Consider the following 21411-nt stretch of genomic DNA (forward strand, 5'->3'; position numbering starts at 1 on the left):
ACGCGTCGTAAGAATTTACGAGAGAAGCAGCGAGCTACGCAAAGAGTACAGCTTGGGCCTGACTGTAAGCAAGTCGCGCTTGAACGAAATTTAAAGAGATCGAATTAATTAATCGCAGCCCGCTGTAGTCGTGTCGCGTCGTATCGCGCCGCGTGAATCGAGTGAGTGCAACGAGTGCATTGTGAGTGAATGTGTGTGTGCCCTGCAATCCAGCGTCGTGGATGGGCCGCGGAGTCACAATCGGAGGCAACTGTGTGTAAGTGCTAGATTTCGTATCGACTTCTCTCTCTCTCATTTCATTGCGACTCGCATTCGCTGGTTTAAGCGAACACTAGCACGTGCCGTGGTACTGCACCTATTCGCCGCCCTGACCACGGCTATAATTCACCCTTATTCTTAATAATAATCTATCTTATTTATTTCATTTAATTCGCCCGTCTCACTTTTGTTCGCCTTTTCCCTCTTATTTCTCTTTTTTAGGCAATTCGGATCCGGCCGCTGGCGCGACCAACGCAATCATTATTTACCCCTTTCCCCTGTAACTTGTACCGTTACAGTAACTATCAGAAAACCCATGTTATGCCCATATGAAGTTCCATATGATTTCTTATATGAGTTACCTGGATTAATTTCTCCATGGAAAACCATGTGTGTTTCCACTTGAGGTTGATAAATGAAATATTCAACTGAATAATGCCAATTTTCATACAGCTTTTAATTTTCCTACGGTAACTACTAACTGATAATAAAAAGAATATACATACTATATTATAAAATACGAACATTTGGCAGCAACATTCATGTTTATGTTTCAATTGTTTCTAATAAAGATATATCGCTGACGAGAAGGTAAATCAGTTATCGATCAGCTAACAAACTATTCACTACTTTTTTATTCTTATTAAGGTTTTCTTAAACAATTTTCATTATTGTTATTATTCGTCTCGACATTTTGGTGGCCCTGACGTAATTTCACACCATGTTTATTCCACGCGATTGCAGACGGTCAACCACAACCTCACATCGCCAGAGACAACAATCGTCTTGAAGAACAAATACTATGAGCCAATGTAGCTGATTTAGATGCTGCTGTTCAAAATTTTGTCAATCGAGTTGCGTGAAACTTTCGGATGGATAAACCCGCCGTTTGGTTCGCGCAAGCAGAAGCGCAGGTTGCATTAGCCGCTGTCGATACTGAGCTCATAAAATACTGTCCCGTGGTCTTATAATTAGATATTCGAGCAGCAGCAAAGGTCGAATTCCGTAGGTCAAAATGGGTATTAGGAAGCTTTTATACAGGAGTAATTTGTTTTTAACACTATGTGCTCGAAGCACGGGTTTTCTAACCTTAAAGCGTCAGAAAACCCTAGTTTCTCGCAAGCAGAGTTAAAAAATATCGTTTGCAACTAGTCCGCGAGGAAGTTGACTCACCCAGGAGTCTTTGCACCCTCGCTAAGCTCGGGTGAAAACAACTCCTGGATGAGTCAACTGCTCCGCGCACTTGTTACAAAATATACTATTTGCAACGTTAGAACTTAATTTTTTCCAATAAACCAGTACCAGCCACGGTGGCCGGTGTTACGGACTAGTTTGATCTTACCCGGCCAAGCCGGCTAGGAAGTTGATCAGATTTTCCCTGAGCAAGGATGGCCCTGAGAAAGTCCGTTTAATTGAATTTCTTAAAGTCTTGTTGGGACTTTAGAAATTCAATTGCCGGTTCGACAATAGACCTGAGAAGGGCAACTTGTACGTTGTTCGATAAGTCCAAAGAGAGCTTGTTATGTTTTGCGAAACCAAAGAAGAGAACCTTGAACAGGACAGTTCGATGTGTTGTGGAAACCCGTCGAGGTCTGGAAGGCAGTGGAGTAGGTAATCTGATCTCAACTTGATGTTGGAGTTCCCGTGGTCGTCCTTGAGAGCTAATAATTTTAAGTAAAACATTAATGTAAAGTAAAAAAATACGCATTTATTTGAATACAAAAGTTTAGTTTTTAATGCATTCAGAACTACAAATTTCATCAAATGGTCCTGGCATACTATAATCCACTTAAACCCATCGACACATGATGATTGAAAGTCAATTAAGTCCACCTGGCATCTACTATTCATTTCTGAATGGAAAATGGGTTTGGATACCAGCCCCCTTCTTCTCTTTATTTTTTTCTGGTGACAGTCTTCACACATTTTTAAGTATAAATCAATCAATTCTATTGTAAAGTTGGAATACTTGATCGATGTTTCTTTCAAAAGCCTATCGCGCCCACCATGTCCGGTCGCAATATGCACGGCTTGAATGATATCAAAGACATCTTCAAGCGGTACATAATATTAAAAGCTACTACCTGGTTTGATCATGGCGTTAAGTCGGTATTTATAACATTTATAATGTTCTTTTTCGTTAGCCTCGGCGACAAACTCATTTTTCCAATTATCGATTTCAATTTCCATTTTTCCTTTATTTTAAGTTAAGTAACTAATGAGAGTATAAGCTTGTATCCATATTGGATTATAAACAAAACTAATAAATAAGTCCGACTTAGATGCTGACTAATCGCGGGTTTTGCCTATAATTGCTTAGGCATTGCGGGATTCGCCTAAGAAATTTAAGAATTTCCTATACTTTTGTAGGCATTGCGGTTTTCGCCTAAATTCTTAGGCGTTTCGCGAACTGCCTAGGCATTTCCCGAAATGCGTAGGCAGAAGCAGTATTGCCTGAAACATTTTAGGCATTTTTGATAAAACAAAATTATAAGTCAATAGTAAATAATTTTTTCATATTAAATTTATTATGCAATAAAAGAAAGCTAATTTTATTACTAGTTTCCACTAGTTTGTCATTAAAAAAAGTATTTCAAATTTCTATTTATTGCAACAAGTCATACTACTATTAGGCATTGTCCCGATATGAGTTGACCGCGAGATGGCGCACTTGTGTTATCCGAAGTCATGCGCACGGCACGCTTTTCGTGAAAATATACAAAGCGAAAAGAAGTTTATCGTCTGCTTTACAGACGTTACTAGGGCTGTGCGAGTATCCGATTTTTCGAGTTTTACTCGACTCGAGTCGGGAAAATTCGAGTACTCGACTTTTTTCGGGTACTCGAATTTTGTCGAGTAATCGATTTTTTTCGAGTACTCGCAATGTATTTAAATTTTAAGTAAATAAATGGTGAATCAACAGTCTCTAGACCCCTCTCTACCCTTATAAAAATTTCCAATAGGATCCGGCGCAATTCCTATTGGAATCCTATAGGACTCCTGTAGGAATTTCGTGAGATCCTATAGGAAATTTTTATAAGGGTATGTTTGTATATGCTTATAAGTGTGACATTCGCAGCGGCTAGAATTAGAAGAAGAAAATAATTTAATAGTACCACACCTCATCACACTTATAAGCATGTACACACAAAGAGAGGGGTCTAGAGACTGTTGATTCATCATTTATTTACTTAAAACTTAAATATATTGCGAGCATTCGAAAAAACTCGATTACTCGAAAAAATTCGAGTACCCGAAAAAATTCGAGTACTCAAAAAATCGAGTACTCGACTTGAACTCGAGGAAAAAACTCGAACTCGACGAGTCGAGTGTTGTGTACCGTTTTAGATTTAAAACAAACTATTATCTCTGTCAAATTTATTACTAACTCATAATCGATTTCTAGGCATTCGGAAAATAATAATGGATTTTCAAAACATCTTTTGGTAACATTTCCAGTGTTCGTTGTATCATGACCTTATAAACATAAATCCACTTTTACTCCAATTTTTTCGAAAATCTTTTTCTGGATACTCCTTTTTCTCAGTTTGAATGCATCCATTTTTGGACAAAAAATAATATTGAAATAAATGTTTTTTTTTGAGATCTTGGGTGGAATACAAAACTATGAGCGTGACTTACCAGAGCCAAAATATGATGTATAGAGGTGTGAAAGTATTCGATTTGTCGAGTTTTTGTCGAGTAATAGTCGAGTCGGGAATATTCGAGTACTCAACACAAAAAAATGCATTATATATGGGTCAGATTCAGAATTTTTCAAATAAACCCGCGGGTGAGGTTTACGGATTTTCTTGAAATTTTGGTATGTTATAGTACATGATAAAAAAGTGCCAAAACCAAAGTTTTGGACCCCCTTCCCTCTCCTAACCCCTCCTACCCTATAGACGTCCATTTTCTATCTATATTTTTTCTGAAGGCCTGAAGCTATTAAAAAATCTGAAAAAATTCATGAAGGTACTTTTTAACAATCCAAACAGTCCGGAATTTTTTCAGATTTTTCGAGTGCTTCAGGCCTTCAGCAAAAATCATTGAAAATTTAAATTATTTTATTTTCGGTGAAATAGTTCAATGTACCAGACCGGAGTATTTTGTTTTTTAAATTCTGACGTCAAAAAACGATTCCTTGAATTTTTTTAGAATTTTTCATTCATGTCCATTCAGCCTAGAGCTGAAAAACCGATTTTTTTCGCGAAAATAATTTTTTTAAGGCGCTACGGAGCCTCAAAAAATCTGGAAAAATTTTTTTCTCATTTTGTTCATCAAAATACATAATTTCAAATTTTTCAGATTTTTTAATTGAAGGCGATAGCGTCTGGAGCCAAAGAACGTTATTTTTAACAAAAAAGGTTCCTGGAACCCGATGGTTCCGATAAAAAAATTTGAAAAATTTTTTCAGATTTTTTAATAGCTTCAGGCCTTCAGAAAAAATATAGATAGAAAATGGACGTCTATAGGGTAGGAGGGGGGTAGGAGGGGGGAGGGGGTCCAAAATTTTGGTTTTGGCACTTTTTTATCATGTACTATAACATACCAAAATTTCAGGAAAATCCAAGAACCTCACCCGCAGGTTTATTTGAAAAATTCTGAATCTGACCCATATACATCTACAATATACAAACGAGCAAGCACATGCAACGGGAACATTCATCGGTTTGATAATACATCATCTACTTAGCTAAAACTCGAAAAAGCTCTACTTAATCGAGTCGAGCACTACCCTAATGATCTATATGCTATATAATTTTATATAAAAATATAAAGTATGTGCTAAGTAAAAACAATTTTAAAATTTGATATTTTCGGTAAGGCGACAATCGTGAAAATCATTAAAAACAGCGAAAAAATCTATCCGATGCGACGGACGGCTGACCCCGGGGTGGGGGAAAAGCAGCAAATCACCTGCCGTCGAATAAATTTTCTATAGGACTACCTTACCTGGTCGAGTACTCCCAGAAGGGATATTGGGGCCGTCGTCAGTGCGAGCTTGCTGTAGACTCGCTGACTCACCGTTGACCTTCTGCAATTTCTGCTTAAATCCGCGAAAAGAACGGTCGCGAAATAACTAGGCTATGATGTCGATTAAATGTGATGCTTTATTTAATTCAAGGCCCAATTGGCCGAAAACCCACTTCAAATTGCAAAACGGGCGATAACTTACAATGATACGCGACGAGGCACAAGTTCGACACCAGGGGCGCGCTCGGTGCTTGCGTCTATCGTATCTCATGATACGAGCCTAATCGGCCGAGTCAATATGGCCGCTGCGCGCACGATCTCTGTGACAATGTCGAGTGCACTTGTACCGACGCGACGTGGCACTCGCACGTTGATCTCGACGATGTGTTTCGTACTTGGCCACGGGCGATCCGCCCTGATGCGACCGGCCCGGATGTCGACGTACACACACGCACACCAATACTCTGCTTGCTGCGTATCACCGCTGCGATACTCGTCAGCCAAGCTCGAACATACGGAAGCCTGTAGCGGCCACGCGTCTCCGCAAGTGCGGGAGGGAGCCACCGGGCCACTGCGACGCTCGTTCTATGCGTGTGATATTTTATTCTGCTATATTTTGATGTTGACGTGCACCAGAATGATAGAAATAAAAGTAGCTGACCGGGATAACTACTTTTACTTTGAATTATTAAATAATATATTCAATTTAAATATCCTGAAAAATTATTTTCCTAACGCTTGTGGATTAACGTACAACAAAAATAATAGCATTGTAAACGTACCAATTAAAAATAACCAATTTCAGTTGGACCAATCCATTCAAGAATACAATGTGTTGCTTGAAAGTTGTAATATCTTATTCTTATTACTATATAGTTGTAAGGATCTCCACACCTGATTGCCATAGCTCCCCCACATTTACCACAATTTTTAAAAGGCCCTATTTTTAAGTGTTTTTTGTTCGTTTTTCACGTGATTTTGGTACTTTTTTACTACTGCTCCCCATGGCTCCCCATTTTGAAAATTGCTCCCCACTGCTCCCCCACCGCTCCCCCACGTGGGGGAGCTATTATATATGGATTTGTTATCGTAATTTTTCACGGTATTTTGAGGGTTCCCCTCCTCCAGGCTCTCCTCCCTCCCCTCCTCCAGGCTCCCCTCCTCCAACCTCCCCTGCTCTGATATGTTATTGTAAATAACATTGACAAATTTCTAATAAAAATTGGAATTCGTTTATTACAAATGAAGTAAAAGAATAGGCAAAACTATGGTTTTGAGTTTTACACTGCTATAAAGAATATCGTTTCCACATTACCTATGAACAGTATTAGTTCTTGCATATTTTAAATTATTGTCACTTCCTATTAATGTACATAATTGCAAATTGAAATGAAATACTTTTTATTTTTTAATAATGAAAAGGGTTTGTCTTTAATAATTTTATAGTTTAAGGTTTTCGGCTCTTAATGTTTTTAGTCTACAGTTACCACAAAAATGGACATTTAACACAAAATTGACAACAAAAAACTTTTTCAAAAGGCTATATTTAGATATTAGTATTGTGATGTTTTTGTCGTATATATGGACTATTCCACAACAGGTGTTGCAGGCCCAAAAAATGAAGTTGAAACTAACCATTTACTCTTTAAGATCACGATGAAAAATGAAAATCCTGAGCTTCCTAGGTCCAACCCTCATTTATCTACAGGGGCTCAAAGTTGAAATTTCATATTTTGAGGATATTCTGCTTGTTACTCTGCTTTTCTACAGTGCATATGCAAAAATTCCTAAACCATGTTTTTTCATATAAAATTTGATGTAGAATTCAAATCATTACCCAAATAAGACATTCATAATCTCAAAACCCCTTAAAATTGAAAAAATAGTGTAAAAAACCATGAGAGTCAAAAACAAACATGTTCGTATACCTCAAATTGGTCAATATTATAATATGTTCATCGTTACACCAAAATACAAGTTCTGATAAAGTTTAGTATCCGAGTCACCAATATAGACAATTTGGTAGCCAGAAAACATTGTGTTTTCCTTATTTTTCATGATTTTTGGCCCTTTGCAAGCTACTTAATGATCTATAATGGTGACTCACAAGGAGACCTTCTCACCTTCGGGTCATGGATTTTGCCCAAACTTTTTTTGGTGATTCAGGACAGTTAAAAACATGCCCTGTGTTTTTTGCAGTACGAGTCAAAAACATAAACCTCGTTCAAATATTTTACTTGATCTGCTTGTGTTGTTGGAAGGGTGAAAAAATCAAAAGAAAGTGATTAAAAAATATATACAAGTCTTTATTAATAAGTATAGATTTCAATAATATAATATCAATAATTTAATATGGCAGTCAAAGGCGACTCAATCAAAAGAAAATAATTAACAATTGCTTTAAGTTCAAATTTAACAAAATCAAAAAATTATCTTTGTCTTGCCACAATAACTTTTACAACTTTTATAAGTTATGTGGCAGACTCTCTTCAATGACAATAAACTTCTATTGTCGGAACGGCCGATTATATACAACTGTCTTGGATTCTTCGAATCCTCAAATTGTTTATAACAAAAAACAGCGCTAAGTAGAGCTGATCACTCTTATGACGAGCGACGGCGACCAAAGCTACTGCTTCGCGACCGTCTTTCTCTCCGAATAGCACGGCGACCTAGGGTAAACCCACGACCGGCTATTCGTTGAGCTTCGTGGCGACCTGTGATTGCTCACCGACCACTACTCGCTCATATGAGTGTCAACTCTGCCTCTTAGAAGCTGTTGCATCAATTCATCACACGGCAGGAGACGCCTGCCTATATACGCTCACCAGCGCTCTGTCGCTTATGGGAGCGACGCTCGCAGGCAGGCGCCACCTAGTGGTGTGAAACGTAACCACCCTGTTATGTTAGTTTATGTGAATATGCCCCAGAAGCCTCAGATAAAAAATAAAGGTTCAAATAATAAAAATAAGCGTATATAGTACAATAAATATTCATTTGCTATCCTCAAACTATTTTTGTCACTTATTTTAAACACCTGGTTCTGTTTCGGTACTTGAAGTGTTAAATTAGTTAGTGTAAAGTGTTTTGATAAGAACTTGTCGGATCTCCAGTGCTTTTATTAAAATAATAATTATTTGAAGCGTTTAAGGCCATACGTATTGAAATTAAACGCTTTATAATGTCATAAATTAAGCAATATTGCAATGTTTTGTGTCATGAGTGAGATCCAACAACTTCTTAACAATGAAATGTAATGTTTTCAAAAACCAGGTGTTTAAAATAAATGACAAAAATAGTTTGAGGACAGGAAATAAATATTTATTGCACTATATACGCTTATATTTATTATTTGGACCTTTATTTTTTATCTAAGGCTTCTGGGGCATATTCACATAAACTAACATAACAGGGCATGTTTTCTAACTGTCCTGAATCACCAAAAGAAGTTTGGGCCAAATCCATGACCCGAAGGTGAGAAGGTCTCCTTGTCAGTCACCAAACTTTATCAGAAGTTGTATTTTGCTGTATCGATGAACATATTACAAATTAGGCCAATTTGAGGTATACGAGCATGTTTATCTTTTTACTTTCATAGTTTTTTACACATTTTTTTTTCAATTATAAAAGGTTTTGAGATTAGGAATGTATTATTTGAGTACAGATTAAAATTCTACATGAAATTTTATATGAAAAAACATGGTTTGGAAATTTTTTCATATGCACTCTAGAAAGCACAGTAACAATCAAAATATCCCCAAAACATGAAAGTCCAACTTTGAGCCCGTGTAGATAAATGAGGGTTGGACCTAGGGAGCTCAGGATTTTCATTTTTCATTGTGATCTTGAAGAGTAAAAGGTTAGTTTCAACTTCATTTTTTGGGCCTGCAACACCTGTTGTGGAATAGCCCATTTATATATTGTTTCCACACCACTTCTTCCATTCCTTCCCTTTTTAATTTATATGACACTTACAACGTAAATTATACTGATGAGTTCTGATTTTCACATTTCCATATAGCGTGTTGTCATGGGAATTACAGGATAGTAAAAAAATATTTAGAAAATAATATAGATCCATCTTTAATTATAAACGAATCTTTTGATACTCCTCTTCACATAGCATCAAAAGTCCGAAACAAGCGTATAATTACTCATCTACTAGAAAATGGAGCTGACATACACTTGTACACTCGGCAACAAAATTATCGCAACAAAAAAATTCATCGAAATTTTTTTCAAATTTCAAATGCTTCTATCTTGGGGTAGGTTTATCGTATCGAGACGCTTTTTTTTTATTTCTTGGAAATTTTGTCCTCTTTAAATCTATATAAATTAAGATAAGATTCTAGTTAATGTAGAGTTACCAGTAGTATTTGAGCGTGACACTAAAAATTACTGAAAAAAAATGACTGTTTGAACGTGTACCGATACCACAGTAATTTTTCTATCGAAATCTAACATACACCATTGCAAAGTGCTCTTTTTAACGAGTAATTTGAAAAAAAGGACCTCTCTACGATTTTTTAACGCCCTGTAGGTCGTTTTGAAGATACCATTTAAGGTACGTAAAATCCCCCGTTTAGCTGAAATCAAGACGATTTTTTGGGCATTTTGCGTACACAAACCGTACCTTCAAATCGACCTACAGGGCGTTAAAAAAATCGCACAGAGGTCCTTTTTTTAAATTACTCGTTTAAAAGAGCACTTTGCGATGGTGTATGTTAGATTTCGATGGAAAAATTACTGTGGTACTGGTACACGTTCAAACAGTAATTTTTTTCAGTCATTTTTAGTGTCACGCTCAAATACTACTGGTAACTCAACATTAACTCGAATTTTATCTTAATTTATATGGATTTAAAGAGGAAAAAATTTTCAAGAAATTAAAAAAAAAAGGCGTGTCGATACGATAAATCTAGCCCAAGATAGAAGCATTTGAAAATCGACAAAATTTTGATGAATTTTTTTGTTACGATAATTTTGTTGCCGAGTGTATAATAAAAATGGAATGATACATTTCTTATAATTTATGAATTTTACGATCCTTTTGCTCTTTTGAATGTTTTTTTTTTTTTTAAACAACTATTCATCATCAACAGAATTTCAACATACATGCAACCGACTTATATCGAAGTACAGCATTAAATGTAGTATTACAACATACATAAAAGAACACAACAAAAGTTGTAAATTTTTTATTAGGAAAAGGTGCTGATCCTAACAGTGTAAACAATCAAGGATATACTCCGTTGCATCTCATTTGCAAACGGAACTATTACATATAAGGGGATACTTTAATACTGAAAATGTATTTTATTATTTTTTTAAGGTCATTTTAGAGGCGGTACAATTAGTAAAAAAGCCCTTACTCGAACTTAATTTAAGGTTAAATGAGGGTTTTATTTCCGTCTGTAACGCCCTTAAAATGACCTTGAAAAAAATAACAAAATACATGTTTCAACGTAAAATTTTCCACTCTTTTCAAATCTACAATAAAAAATGAGGGTATCCATTTGAAAAATCGATTTTTGGGTCGCTGAGGCTTCAAGGTTACGTCTAAGGTCAAATTCAAGGTCACCATTGGATTCCACGTGCAAAACTACGTTGGATATAAAGTCTTTGATTTTATTTTAACGAATATTTTGCGTTATTTCCAGGGGTTTTTATACTTTTGTCGCACCCTGTATAATAATTATACAGAATTTAATCTCAATAAACGAAGTTCATAGGTGGTGTGGAAACGATATATATGTGTCATATCATAAAAGAGTTGATAGCTCAAAAAATCGAATTTCAACTAACTACATACTCTTAAAGATTACTTAAAAAATAAAAATCCTAAAAATCTTAGCTCTCTAGCTCCATCCCACATGGATTTATAGCGGCTCAAAGTTGGATATTCAAATTTTAAATTTAATTCTATTTTTCTGGGGTGTTTTTGAAAAAATGGTTGAATCATGTTTTTTTTGTGTAAAATTAACCATTCAAAAGGGTAAATAACATGGAAAATAAAAGAAAAACCATGTTTTTTGCTATATGGAATGCCATGGGATTGTTTCTAATGCTCAACCGATTACCAAAATTTACCTAAAATTGTATTTTGGCTTTTTGATGAACATATTACAATTCTGGCCTAATCGCTGGAGACGAGCAACTTTATTTTTGGTCTTTTTTTTTAGGCTATGAATATGATTTTTGAGTACAAATTTGAGTTCCTCATCAAATTTGACACATAAAAACATGATTCAATCATTTTTTCAAAATCACCCCAGAAAAGTAGAATTAAATTTAAAATTTGAATATCCAACTTTGAGCCCCTATAAATCCATGAGGGATGGAGCAAGAGGGCTAAGATTTTTCGGATTTTCATTTTCCAATGTTATCTTTAAGAGTACTTAGTTAGTTGAAATTCGATTTTTTGAGCTATCGACTCTTTTATGATATGACCCATATACATAAGACAAAACTGTCACATTACCAACATCTAAATATGGCCTTTCAAAAATATTTTTTTGGGTAGATTTTGGGTTAAATGTCAATTTTTGTGGTAAATAGGGACTAAAAATATTAAGAGCAGAAATCCTTAAACTATAAAATTATTAAAGACAAACCCTTTTCCTCATTAAAAAATAAAATGTATATCACCCTAACGGGGGGGTTGGCGAGCGGAGCGAGCAGGGGGGCGCAGCCCCCCTAGTATATGTATATGTTACCAGCAAAACCCGCTTTTAGGCAAAAGTGACTTTTGCCTAGGCAAAAACAAAAATGCCTAAAATTTTAGGCAAAACCCGCAGAAATATATGAACTTCCTAAATCTTAGGCATTACCCGAAATGCCTACAATTTTTTAGGCAAAACCCGCAATGCCTAAAAAATTTTAGGCATTACTGTAAGCTAAAAATTTTAAGTAAAAAATTAATGTAAAGTTTAAAAATTTGCATTTATTAAAGTACAAAAGTCCAAGCTCACTTTAAGTTAAGCTTTGTCAAATCAGTTCAATAATTTGTTATCATTTGTTACAGCAACTTAAACTATTGTGGCATTTGGAATTACATAAAACGTTATTTTTTCGGCACATGCATATCTTTGTCTTGCAAGCGGTTTTGCAAGTACATTTGAAGAAGCCTTGTCCTCCACTCGTAGATTGCTTATTCGCAATCGTACGCAATGATAAAATTTCTTGTAGTGGTACTTCAGATTTAGCCAAAAAATTTTTTCGGCACACATCGAATTCAGATCTACGAATAAAAAAAAAGTTAATGAAATGAAGCAATTACGGACGGACGTAGTACGTTTTACCTACAAAATTGTTTGTTGATTATCCCATGTTTTGATCCGATTTTATATAGGCCGTCATTTTTTTCCAACACCACACCAATCACATTGCGTAAATCGCTTGTAGCTCGATCTACATCAGGAATTGGTATCATTACACAATCGCCTACTTCGATTTCTGTATAAGCCTTGTCAGATCTTGTTTTCATTCGCTTGGCCTGGTGTTCTAGAGCGTCCGCAGCTCTTTTTCTCGATACAATAATATTATGGTTTTGAGGAGCGGTCGGTTCATCCCATCGTTGATCACATACGGCTGGTTCTGTGTCAAGTAGCTGTGTACGTTCAAGTTGCTCAGTACATTCGTCTCCTAATGATGTACTATGCACAGGAATGTCATCCTGTCTAATGCTCTCAATCACATTGAAAAGCTCATCCTCATCACGTATTTTTTTAGCAACATCATTAGGAAGACTAGAAATAGCCAGGCCAATTTTCGGATCCATACCGAACATCGCTTTGTAGGGCGATTGTTTAATACCAGAGTGGTATGCTCTATTCTTCATAAATTGTATGAAAGGTAGAGCATCGACCCATCTGCTAGTTTTGTTATGTATTAGCCACGTCGCTATCATATTTTCAATATCCTGATTAGCTCTCTCGACAGAGCCTTGTGATTGACTGTGTCGAGGTTTTCCGTGGACTAATATCAGTTCAGGCCACAATATTTTCAACTCACTGATAATAGAGTTCACGAATTCTCTTCCATTATCGGAATGCAACAAGCACGGGGCACCAAACGTCAAAAATATCCGAACTAAATGATGTGCGACCTGCATTAATAAATATATATTCAAGTCAATTCGTAATTGTAATTTTCATAATTTTACGTACCTCTTCTGCGCGTTTTGTTTTTAATGCATTCAGAACGACAAATTTCGTCAAGTGATCCTGGTATACCATTATCCACTTAAACCCATCGACACTTGATGATTGAAAGTCAATAAGGTCCACCTGGCATCTACTATTCATTTCTGCATGCAAAATTGGCTTGGATACCACCCCCCTCCTTCTCTTTATTTTTTTCTGGTGACAGACCTCACACACGTTTAAATATAATTCTATCAATTCTCTTGTAACGTTTGCGTACTTGATCGAAGTTTCTTTCAAAAGCCTATCGCGCCCACCATGTCCGGTCGCAATATGCGCGGCTTGAATGATATCAAAGACATCTTCAAGCGCTACATAATACTTTATGCCATTACCGGGTTTGATCTTGGAGATAAGTCGATTCACACCATCTACTTCTAATACATCGAATCGTTTTGCACGTCTTATTTGCTGAAAAGACTTTTTTGACGTGACTTTTCCGATAAGCAGGTCTTTAATAATTTCTTCTATCTCTGCCATTGACAGAACTTTATAGTGCTCTTTTTTTCGAGCCTCGGCAAGGAACTGCTCTTTCCAATTATTGCTTTCAGTTTCCATTTTTCTTTCAAATAGTGAGAGTATGGGCTTGTATCCGTATTGGGTTAGATCCAAAACAAAACTAACAAACACGTCCGGCTTAGATGCTGACTAGTCGTATACTAACGTGTTTACAGTAATGCCTAAAATTATTTAGGCATTGCGGGTTTTGCCTAAAATTGCTTAGGCATTGCGGGTTTTGCCTAAGAAATTTAGGAATTTCCTATACTTTTTTAGGCATTGCGGGTTTTGCCTAAAATTTTAGGCATTTTTGTTTTTGCCTAGGCAAAAGTCACTTTTGCCTAAAAGCGGGTTTTGCCGGTAACATATATATCGCCGTTGCTTACGAGTAAAAACACAGTGAAAAACGCTACGAAAAAAAACATACTGATAAAATGCCCCGAAAAAAAACACAGCTCATTGAATGCCATGAAAAAAAACACAGCACATTAAATGCCGTGAAAAAAAACACAGCAAATTTGATGCCGCGAAAAAAATACACCTCATTGGATGCCGCGAAAAAAAACACAGCAGAAAAAAAACGCAACCAGTTTCGATGCGGTGTGTTTTTTTTCGCGGCATCTAATGAGCTGTGTTTTTTTTCGCGGCATCCAATGTGCTGGGTTTTTTTTCATGGCATTCAATGAGGTGTGCTTTTTTTCGCAGAGCTCAGATGAGGTGTGTTTTTTTTTCGTAGCGCTCCGAAGAGGTGTGTTTTTTTTTCATGGTATCCAAAGAGGTGTGTTTTTTTTCACGGCGCTTCGATGATATGTGTTTTTACTCGTAAGCAACGGCGAATATGTTTATTAATATAATATAGTCATTGTAATTAATCAATTTTAATTTCTAACAAAAAAACCAAATTTAATTTACAGATGCAGAAAGTCATAGTGATTTAGATAAGATAATTCTGAATTACTGTCAGCGCCTATATAACTATGCAGAAATTCGCCACTTGCTTTTTATTAAGCATTATTTCAAAATATCAGAACGTAATTTGAGAAGAAAATTGAAAAAATTGAATATTAAAAGGAAAAATATCGTTGAAAGTGATGTTGAAGAAATTGTAAAAGCTATGATTGAAATTCAAACTAGCTCTGGTTTCAATTTAGGTTACAGAGCTGTGTGGCTGCGTTTGAAGACAGAGTATCATTTAATTGTGAAAAGAGACAGTGTTTTAGAGTTATTGAGAAAAATTAATCCTGCTGGGATTGAAGCTCGCTCCAGATATAGATTAAAACGTAGACAATATGCTGTAGCTGGACCAAATCATTTGTGGCACGTTGATGGACATGACAAGTTAAAAAAATTTGGCTTTGCAATTAGTGGGTGTGTGGATGGCTACTCCAGGAAGGTGTTATGGCTAAATGTAGCAACAACTAATAACAAGCCAGAAGTGATTGCTTATTATTATCTTCAAACTCTGCTTACTCATAATTGTGTACCTAGTGTTGTTAGATCTGACAAAGGAAGTGAAAATACTTTGATTGAAGTGATTCAAATAGCTCTTCGCTTTAATGATGAAGATAGCAGAGCAAATTATAACAGCTTCTTAAAAGGAAAGAGTACTGCTAACGAAAGAATTGAGAAGTACTGGAAACAATTGCGTAACCACATGACTGAATTCTACATTAGAATTTTTAAAAAAATGCAAAGTTTGAATGAGTTTGATGGGTCGAATAATGTGCATGTTGAGTGTCTACGTTTCTGTTTTGGAACTATAATACAACGTGATTTAACAAGAGCAATGAACGAGTGGAACGAGCACAGAGTACGTCAACAAAATAATCCTAAGTCACCATGTGGAATACCAAATGTCATTTATAACTGGCCTGAAAAATACAATGGCAAGTCCTTTGTAAAAGTGCCAGAAAAAAAACAAATTGATGAATTATTACTACAATTTACAATTCCACCAACGTTATTTAGTGAAGAAATTCAAAGTGTCATTGAAATGGTCCAGCCAGGTATACAAATACCAAAAAGCGTTGAAGAAGCATATGTTACTTGCAAACTAATTTTACAGAAAATTGATACTCATTATAACCAAATATGAACTTTTGTCAAGCAAATATATATATTATAATTTAGTAGAAAATAAATACATATAAAACGTTACTTGGTAAATGTGTTTTATTGATCATTACTTTAAGAATACAAAGAGATACATGTTCAGCCTGTTAAACAATAACACAAAATAGATTATTTATAATTAGAAATTTTGATACACTCTTTCTAATTTAATCTCGTGAATCTCAAAAATAAATAACTTTTTTTTAATTTAAGTTTTACTTTTACTGACTATTGATCATGAAATGTATACATTTAACACAATTGACTCACTTTTAATAACAGTTTTCTCTCTCTAAGTTTACATACTTAACTTTACATTGTGTTTAAATCATTTATAGCTTTTCATGATGACAGCAAATTAACTTAAAATACTAATAAAATCAAAAAACATATTTTTGGTATTCTATTTTTACCTTTTTAAGACTGTTACACAGTAAACACAAAGTAGGCGATTCATAATGAATGCTTCCACGCTCTATAATGAAATATTTCTACCCTCTTTCTTATAAGTCTCTGTCAATAAAAAAATAGATACTTTTTATCTAAAAAAACTTTTACCAACTATTGGCAATTACACTTGGAAACTAATGCTATTGACTCGCTCTCACACAGTCTTTACATTGAATTGTACTTATGTTGTTTATTATCTAAAACTTATATTTATGCAATGTAAGCACAAAATGAAACTTTATATTAATTGTAATTTTATAAATAATGTAAAAAGAAGTAATGTGATTGTGAAGTTTTCAACTTAAAATACCAATTATTAGCTTTATATGGCAATATCAAGCACAAAAATATTAGTCACTGTCCAACTTATCTCCACACAGTTTAAATACTTGCAATATTTTTTTAGCCTTTGGTCTCAAGTGGTAAACATAATTAAAACAGTCTTTGATTTCTTCCAATAAAAATTTTGGTATATTTTCTAAATCAGGCTCTTGCATATCGTTCAAAAGCTGTTCAAGTTGATATCTTCCTCCTCCATTTAATTGCCAAACATGATCTTCATTGAATAGTTCAACTATGGTGCATGCGAATGACCAAATATCTGAATAAATTGTAGCCGGTTGTCTATGTAGAAACATTTCTGGTGCCATGTACATTGGGGTTCCAACAATATTTACACATCCTTGTGTGGTCATTAACTGGGAGTTAAGCTCATTCATTTTAGAAACACCAAGATCACAAATCTTCACACTTTTATTGCTAGTAATTATAATGTTAGCCGGTTTGATGTCACGATGAATAATTGATTCAGGAAATGCATGTAGAAGTTCTATACCAAGCAACATTTGACGAGTTATTCTGATTTCATCACTTGCACTCAAAAGAAATTTTGATTTGACGCTATCCCTAAAAATTAGTTCCTGCAATGTATGATTTTTGATATACTCCATTATAATATGAAAATCATTTTTATTGACACAATAACCCATCATTATCACAATGTGTTTGTGTCTCACTTGTCGTAGAATGGCAACTTCTTTCATGACGTCTCTGTGGTTTTCCTGCATTAAATCAATGGTTTTAATAGCTACATCACTTTCTGACCAGACACCTCTTCGGACTAGGCCAAAAGCTCCTTTACCCAAAATATCATCTGTAAATTTTAAATCTTGTATGGGTACTTTGTCTAAAATTTTGACCTGCAGATTATTGATATCAAGCTCATTGCAAGTTTTTCTTTTCTTGGGCGCAGGGGCACTCGGTTCACTAAAAAGATTCCTGTCGTTTTCTTTTAATTCATTTTCATCACTAGCAGCACCAGGTTTTAATAGAGATTTACATGATGGCAAATCATTAATGGTCCATGTATTTTCTTTACCGATTAATTCCTATTTACCATCAGTCTGAACGGGACTTTTCTTAATATTTTCACAAAGAGGTTTGAGTATTCCAGCTTCATTAAGATTTGCTGTATAAATATAAAGTTATAGTTCGATGCGACTTTGATGATGCTGCTTTCAGATACTCCCAGATGCCTAGAGAACCAAAATTTTCTATGAAAGTTTGGTCCTTCCTTCCAAGGTTGACATGGCTTTTATTAAAATAGTTTTGGTTCAAGTCATTTCGATAGACCTCAATGCACTTTGAAATTACTTCATTAACGGAGTAGTCTTTTTTACTATCAAGATGAATTTCTTTTACTGTATTCGGTGGCATCTTATAGAAGTTTTGAGTTACTGCATCTCTGTGATACCACATGATTGGTATTTTTCTTAAATTACCAGATGATGGACTCTTTAATTTCGACTCTTCTGATCTTCTTTTTCCAATTTTCTTGCGATCCTGCTGTAAGTGACAAGATTATTAAGGTTCATTATATGCTAAAAGCAATATATAAATAATGAGTTTAGAGTCAAAGTTAGTTAGATAATAGATAATTAGAATTTATAAATTGTATTAAATCAATAAAAAAGCCAAAGTCAATAAAAAAATAAAAGCGTATTACCTCTTTTTCAGGCGTTTTTTGTCCATGTAGAACTTTCATTACGTTCAAAAATTTTTCTTGTTGGAATTCCGACAAGGTACCAGAATTATGATCTGTAATTATATCGATTTTATTATTATAGAATATTCAACAGTTCGATTAATAATGATGAATATAATTTATGCTTACCTTGTTTTTTTTGTATATACTTCATAAGAGGCACACACTTCAGAAAATTATCTTCCATCATGACGCAGTAGGGTTTGTTATCCTATTTGTAGGTTAGTCCAACAATTTTGGGGTAGTACATTTTTAAGGTTGTTAATGATATTCTGTCATTTTCCACCTCAAAAAATCGAGACGAATTATCGTCCTTCATTTCGATCTCCCGTGTCGACATTTTTATATATTTAATTGTACGAATATATAAAGAAACAGAGGTATGGAAACGAACTGAAATAAGTTACGTAGACGAATAATGAGTTTATTATGATCAGCTCTCTAGCGTGATACACAAGCGACTAACACTCGCTCAATCGGAGCACTCGCCGCAGACCTGCCTATACAGGTGTCGCTATTATTACATGTATATATGAAATTTATCTCAACACTCCCTTTAAATTGAATAATACATTATTCGTTAACAAAAACTAAAAATTCATCTTACATTAAATTAATTCAAACATATGAGAAAACAACAATATAATCAATATTTATGTAAATAAAAAAAAACAAAATCAAATTAATCACTAGTCTTTAAGTCAACACCTTCACAACACATTTCTAACTTCATATCCGCCTCGAGCCGCTCGTAGCGCCATGGCTGGTAGCGGCAGAATTTGGAGTAAATGGAGGCTAGTAGTCTGCTTTATTTGTATATCGTGCTGTGCAACGAAAGTAACAATTCTATGCTTTAATTAATTTTTAAAACAGTTCGAAGCAATTTTTTGAAATGAAGTGTTGTGTGAATCAATGTAAAAGTAATTCAAAGAAAGGAGCTATGCTATACCGTTTTCCTACTGCTAGAAGAATTATGAATACAAATCTGATAGACGAGCTGCTTGTATACAAGCTGTTAGATCCAATAATTTAGATCCTACATGGGAGCCTAAAAATCATAGAATTTGCAATCAACATTTCATTGGAAATTTAAAGTCTGAAGATCCACGTAGTCCCAGTTTTAATCCAACTTTATTTCCTAGATTTAAGAAAATATCTATTCTTCCTGAGGCAGCAATTGAACGATATAATCGTTTGATAAACAGAAATAAAACACGCAATCATTCGACTGCAGCACAAATTACGAATGAAAGCCAGATAAAAACATTAAGTGAAATAGATTTGGATTTGAACACTGACAATGTTGAACATGTACCAATACCTGTAGCCGATGATACTTCTATTTTAAAGAAAGATGTCATGACTCAAGTAGAACCTGAAGAATTACTCAGTGATGAAAGTAGCAGTGCAGTGACTCATAACATTATTTTGTGCAATTTAAAGTCAACAGTTATCGATGGTAAAATTAATTGTGAGGCACAGACCCAGTGTTCAGAATCGACTGATAGCAGTTCTAAAAGTGATGCCAAAATAACAGAAAAATCAATTGATAGTTTTTTAGAACTATTTGATGTATTTGGCATCAGAGGTTTCAAAGGTTATGACGGTTTAAATGAAGAAAGCCTAGAATACATAACTGGGGTCAGTCTAGGTGTTTTTAAATTGCTTCTGAAAGTGATATTGAAATGTAAACGTGGTCGCTTTTTTGACAACAATAAGAAGTGTATAAGCCAAGAAAATAAGCTTCTTATCTTTCTTGTGAAAATGAAAACAGGAATGACATTTTCTGCAATAAGTTCTTTCTTCGGTATACATAGAACAACTGCGTCCACAATATTTTATAAGCTTTTAGAATTCTTAGTAATTGCATGCAAGGAGTTTGTACCTTGGCCAACACAAGATGAAGTGCGAGGAACTACACCAGACTGTTTTAAACCTGATTATAGTAATTGCAGGATAATAATTGATGCTACAGAATTCAGGATAGAGCAACCACCACATATAGATCAACAAATTCAAACCTGGTCTCATTACAAAAGTGGATACAAAATAAAGTATGTAATTGGATGTATGCTAGGTGGATTAATAACATTTATGAGTGATGGCTATGGAGGCAGAGCTAGTGATGTTCAAATTACTGCTGCATCTAAACTTATGCAATTATTAGAAAGTGGTGACATCATTTTGGCTGATAAGGGGTTTCCAACTATTCAAGAATAACTCATGCAAAATGGTAAACATGTGTTGACAGTTATGCCACCATTTGTTCAAAATCATCATCTGGATGAAGTTCAAAGAGAAGAGCAGAGGAACATTGCTAGAGTAAGGATACACATAGAAAGGATCATGCAGCGAATACGTTTATACAAAGTAGTTGACCATTTCACAAATAAAATGTTACCTCATGCTGATAGTATAGTATTTATGTGTTGTGTTCTAGTGAACTTACAACCTCCAATAATAAAAGCAGAATTTTATAATCAATTGTACTAATAATAAAGGTTTTGAAAATAAATGACTTGTTTCAATTATTTTATCAATAGTTATTTTTTCAATTTACATTATTCTCTTTATCAAGTTTTTTATAATTATTATATATTAATGGTAAGTAATTGGTAAAATAAAATGTTTTCAGTGATGGTATAACACTAGACAAAAAGTCATTATCTCTTAAAACATTAAGTAAACAAGAACCTTTTGGGGACCATGCCAAAAAGTCACATGAAGATGTACCTGTTGCATACATTAAAATTTGGCATTGCGTGAAATATTGATGGTTTTTTTGCAGTTCTATCATTCCATCAACAATTTTTAAATGTCCAACATTGCACTTGTTTGCAGAAGAATCGTAAATTGCTTTACTTCTAC

At 34.7% G+C, this 21411-nt stretch overlaps 2 protein-coding genes across 2 annotated transcripts; one reads left to right on the top strand and one right to left on the bottom strand.

The window, feature by feature from the left end:
- Positions 1–16849: 16849 nt before the first annotated feature.
- LOC106656776 (probable serine/threonine-protein kinase DDB_G0281745) lies at positions 16850–18730 on the bottom strand. The gene is made up of 5 exons (XM_014377925.1): positions 18673–18730; positions 18505–18596; positions 18153–18344; positions 17516–17887; positions 16850–17419 (listed from the first exon to the last, which is right to left on the bottom strand). Exons 1-5 carry the CDS (start codon positions 18728–18730, stop codon positions 16850–16852), a joined length of 1284 nt encoding a protein of 427 aa, XP_014233411.1.
- A 572-nt stretch (positions 18731–19302) lies between these two features.
- On the top strand, positions 19303–21036 carry LOC106656777. The gene is made up of 3 exons (XM_023463305.1): positions 19303–19337; positions 19536–20716; positions 20795–21036. Exons 1-3 carry the CDS (start codon positions 19303–19305, stop codon positions 21034–21036), a joined length of 1458 nt encoding a protein of 485 aa, XP_023319073.1.
- The last annotated feature ends 375 nt before the right edge of the window (positions 21037–21411 follow it).

The sequence above is a fragment of the Trichogramma pretiosum genome, unplaced genomic scaffold, assembly GCF_000599845.2.
Source record: "Trichogramma pretiosum strain Unisexual culture from Peru unplaced genomic scaffold, Tpre_2.0 scaffold159, whole genome shotgun sequence".
Lineage (NCBI taxonomy): Eukaryota > Metazoa > Arthropoda > Insecta > Hymenoptera > Trichogrammatidae > Trichogramma > Trichogramma pretiosum.

Excerpts from the sequence above, each read along its gene's own strand:
- LOC106656777 (XM_023463305.1), top strand. The coding sequence starts at position 19,303 with ATGGCTGGTAGCGGCAGAATTTGGAGTAAATGGAG. Across the intron at positions 19,338-19,535 it reads AGAATTTGGAGTAAATGGAG|ACGAGCTGCTTGTATACAAG; the intron begins GCTAGTAGTCTG and ends CAAATCTGATAG. Across the intron at positions 20,717-20,794 it reads TATGCAATTATTAGAAAGTG|TTATGCCACCATTTGTTCAA; the intron begins GTGACATCATTT and ends ATGTGTTGACAG.
- LOC106656776 (XM_014377925.1), bottom strand. The coding sequence starts at position 18,730 with ATGGAAGATAATTTTCTGAAGTGTGTGCCTCTTATGAAGTATATACAA. Across the intron at positions 18,345-18,504 it reads AAAAAACGCCTGAAAAAGAG|CAGGATCGCAAGAAAATTGG; the intron begins GTAATACGCTTT and ends TGTCACTTACAG. Across the intron at positions 17,420-17,515 it reads AAGTTGCCATTCTACGACAA|GAACTAATTTTTAGGGATAG; the intron begins GTGAGACACAAA and ends CATACATTGCAG.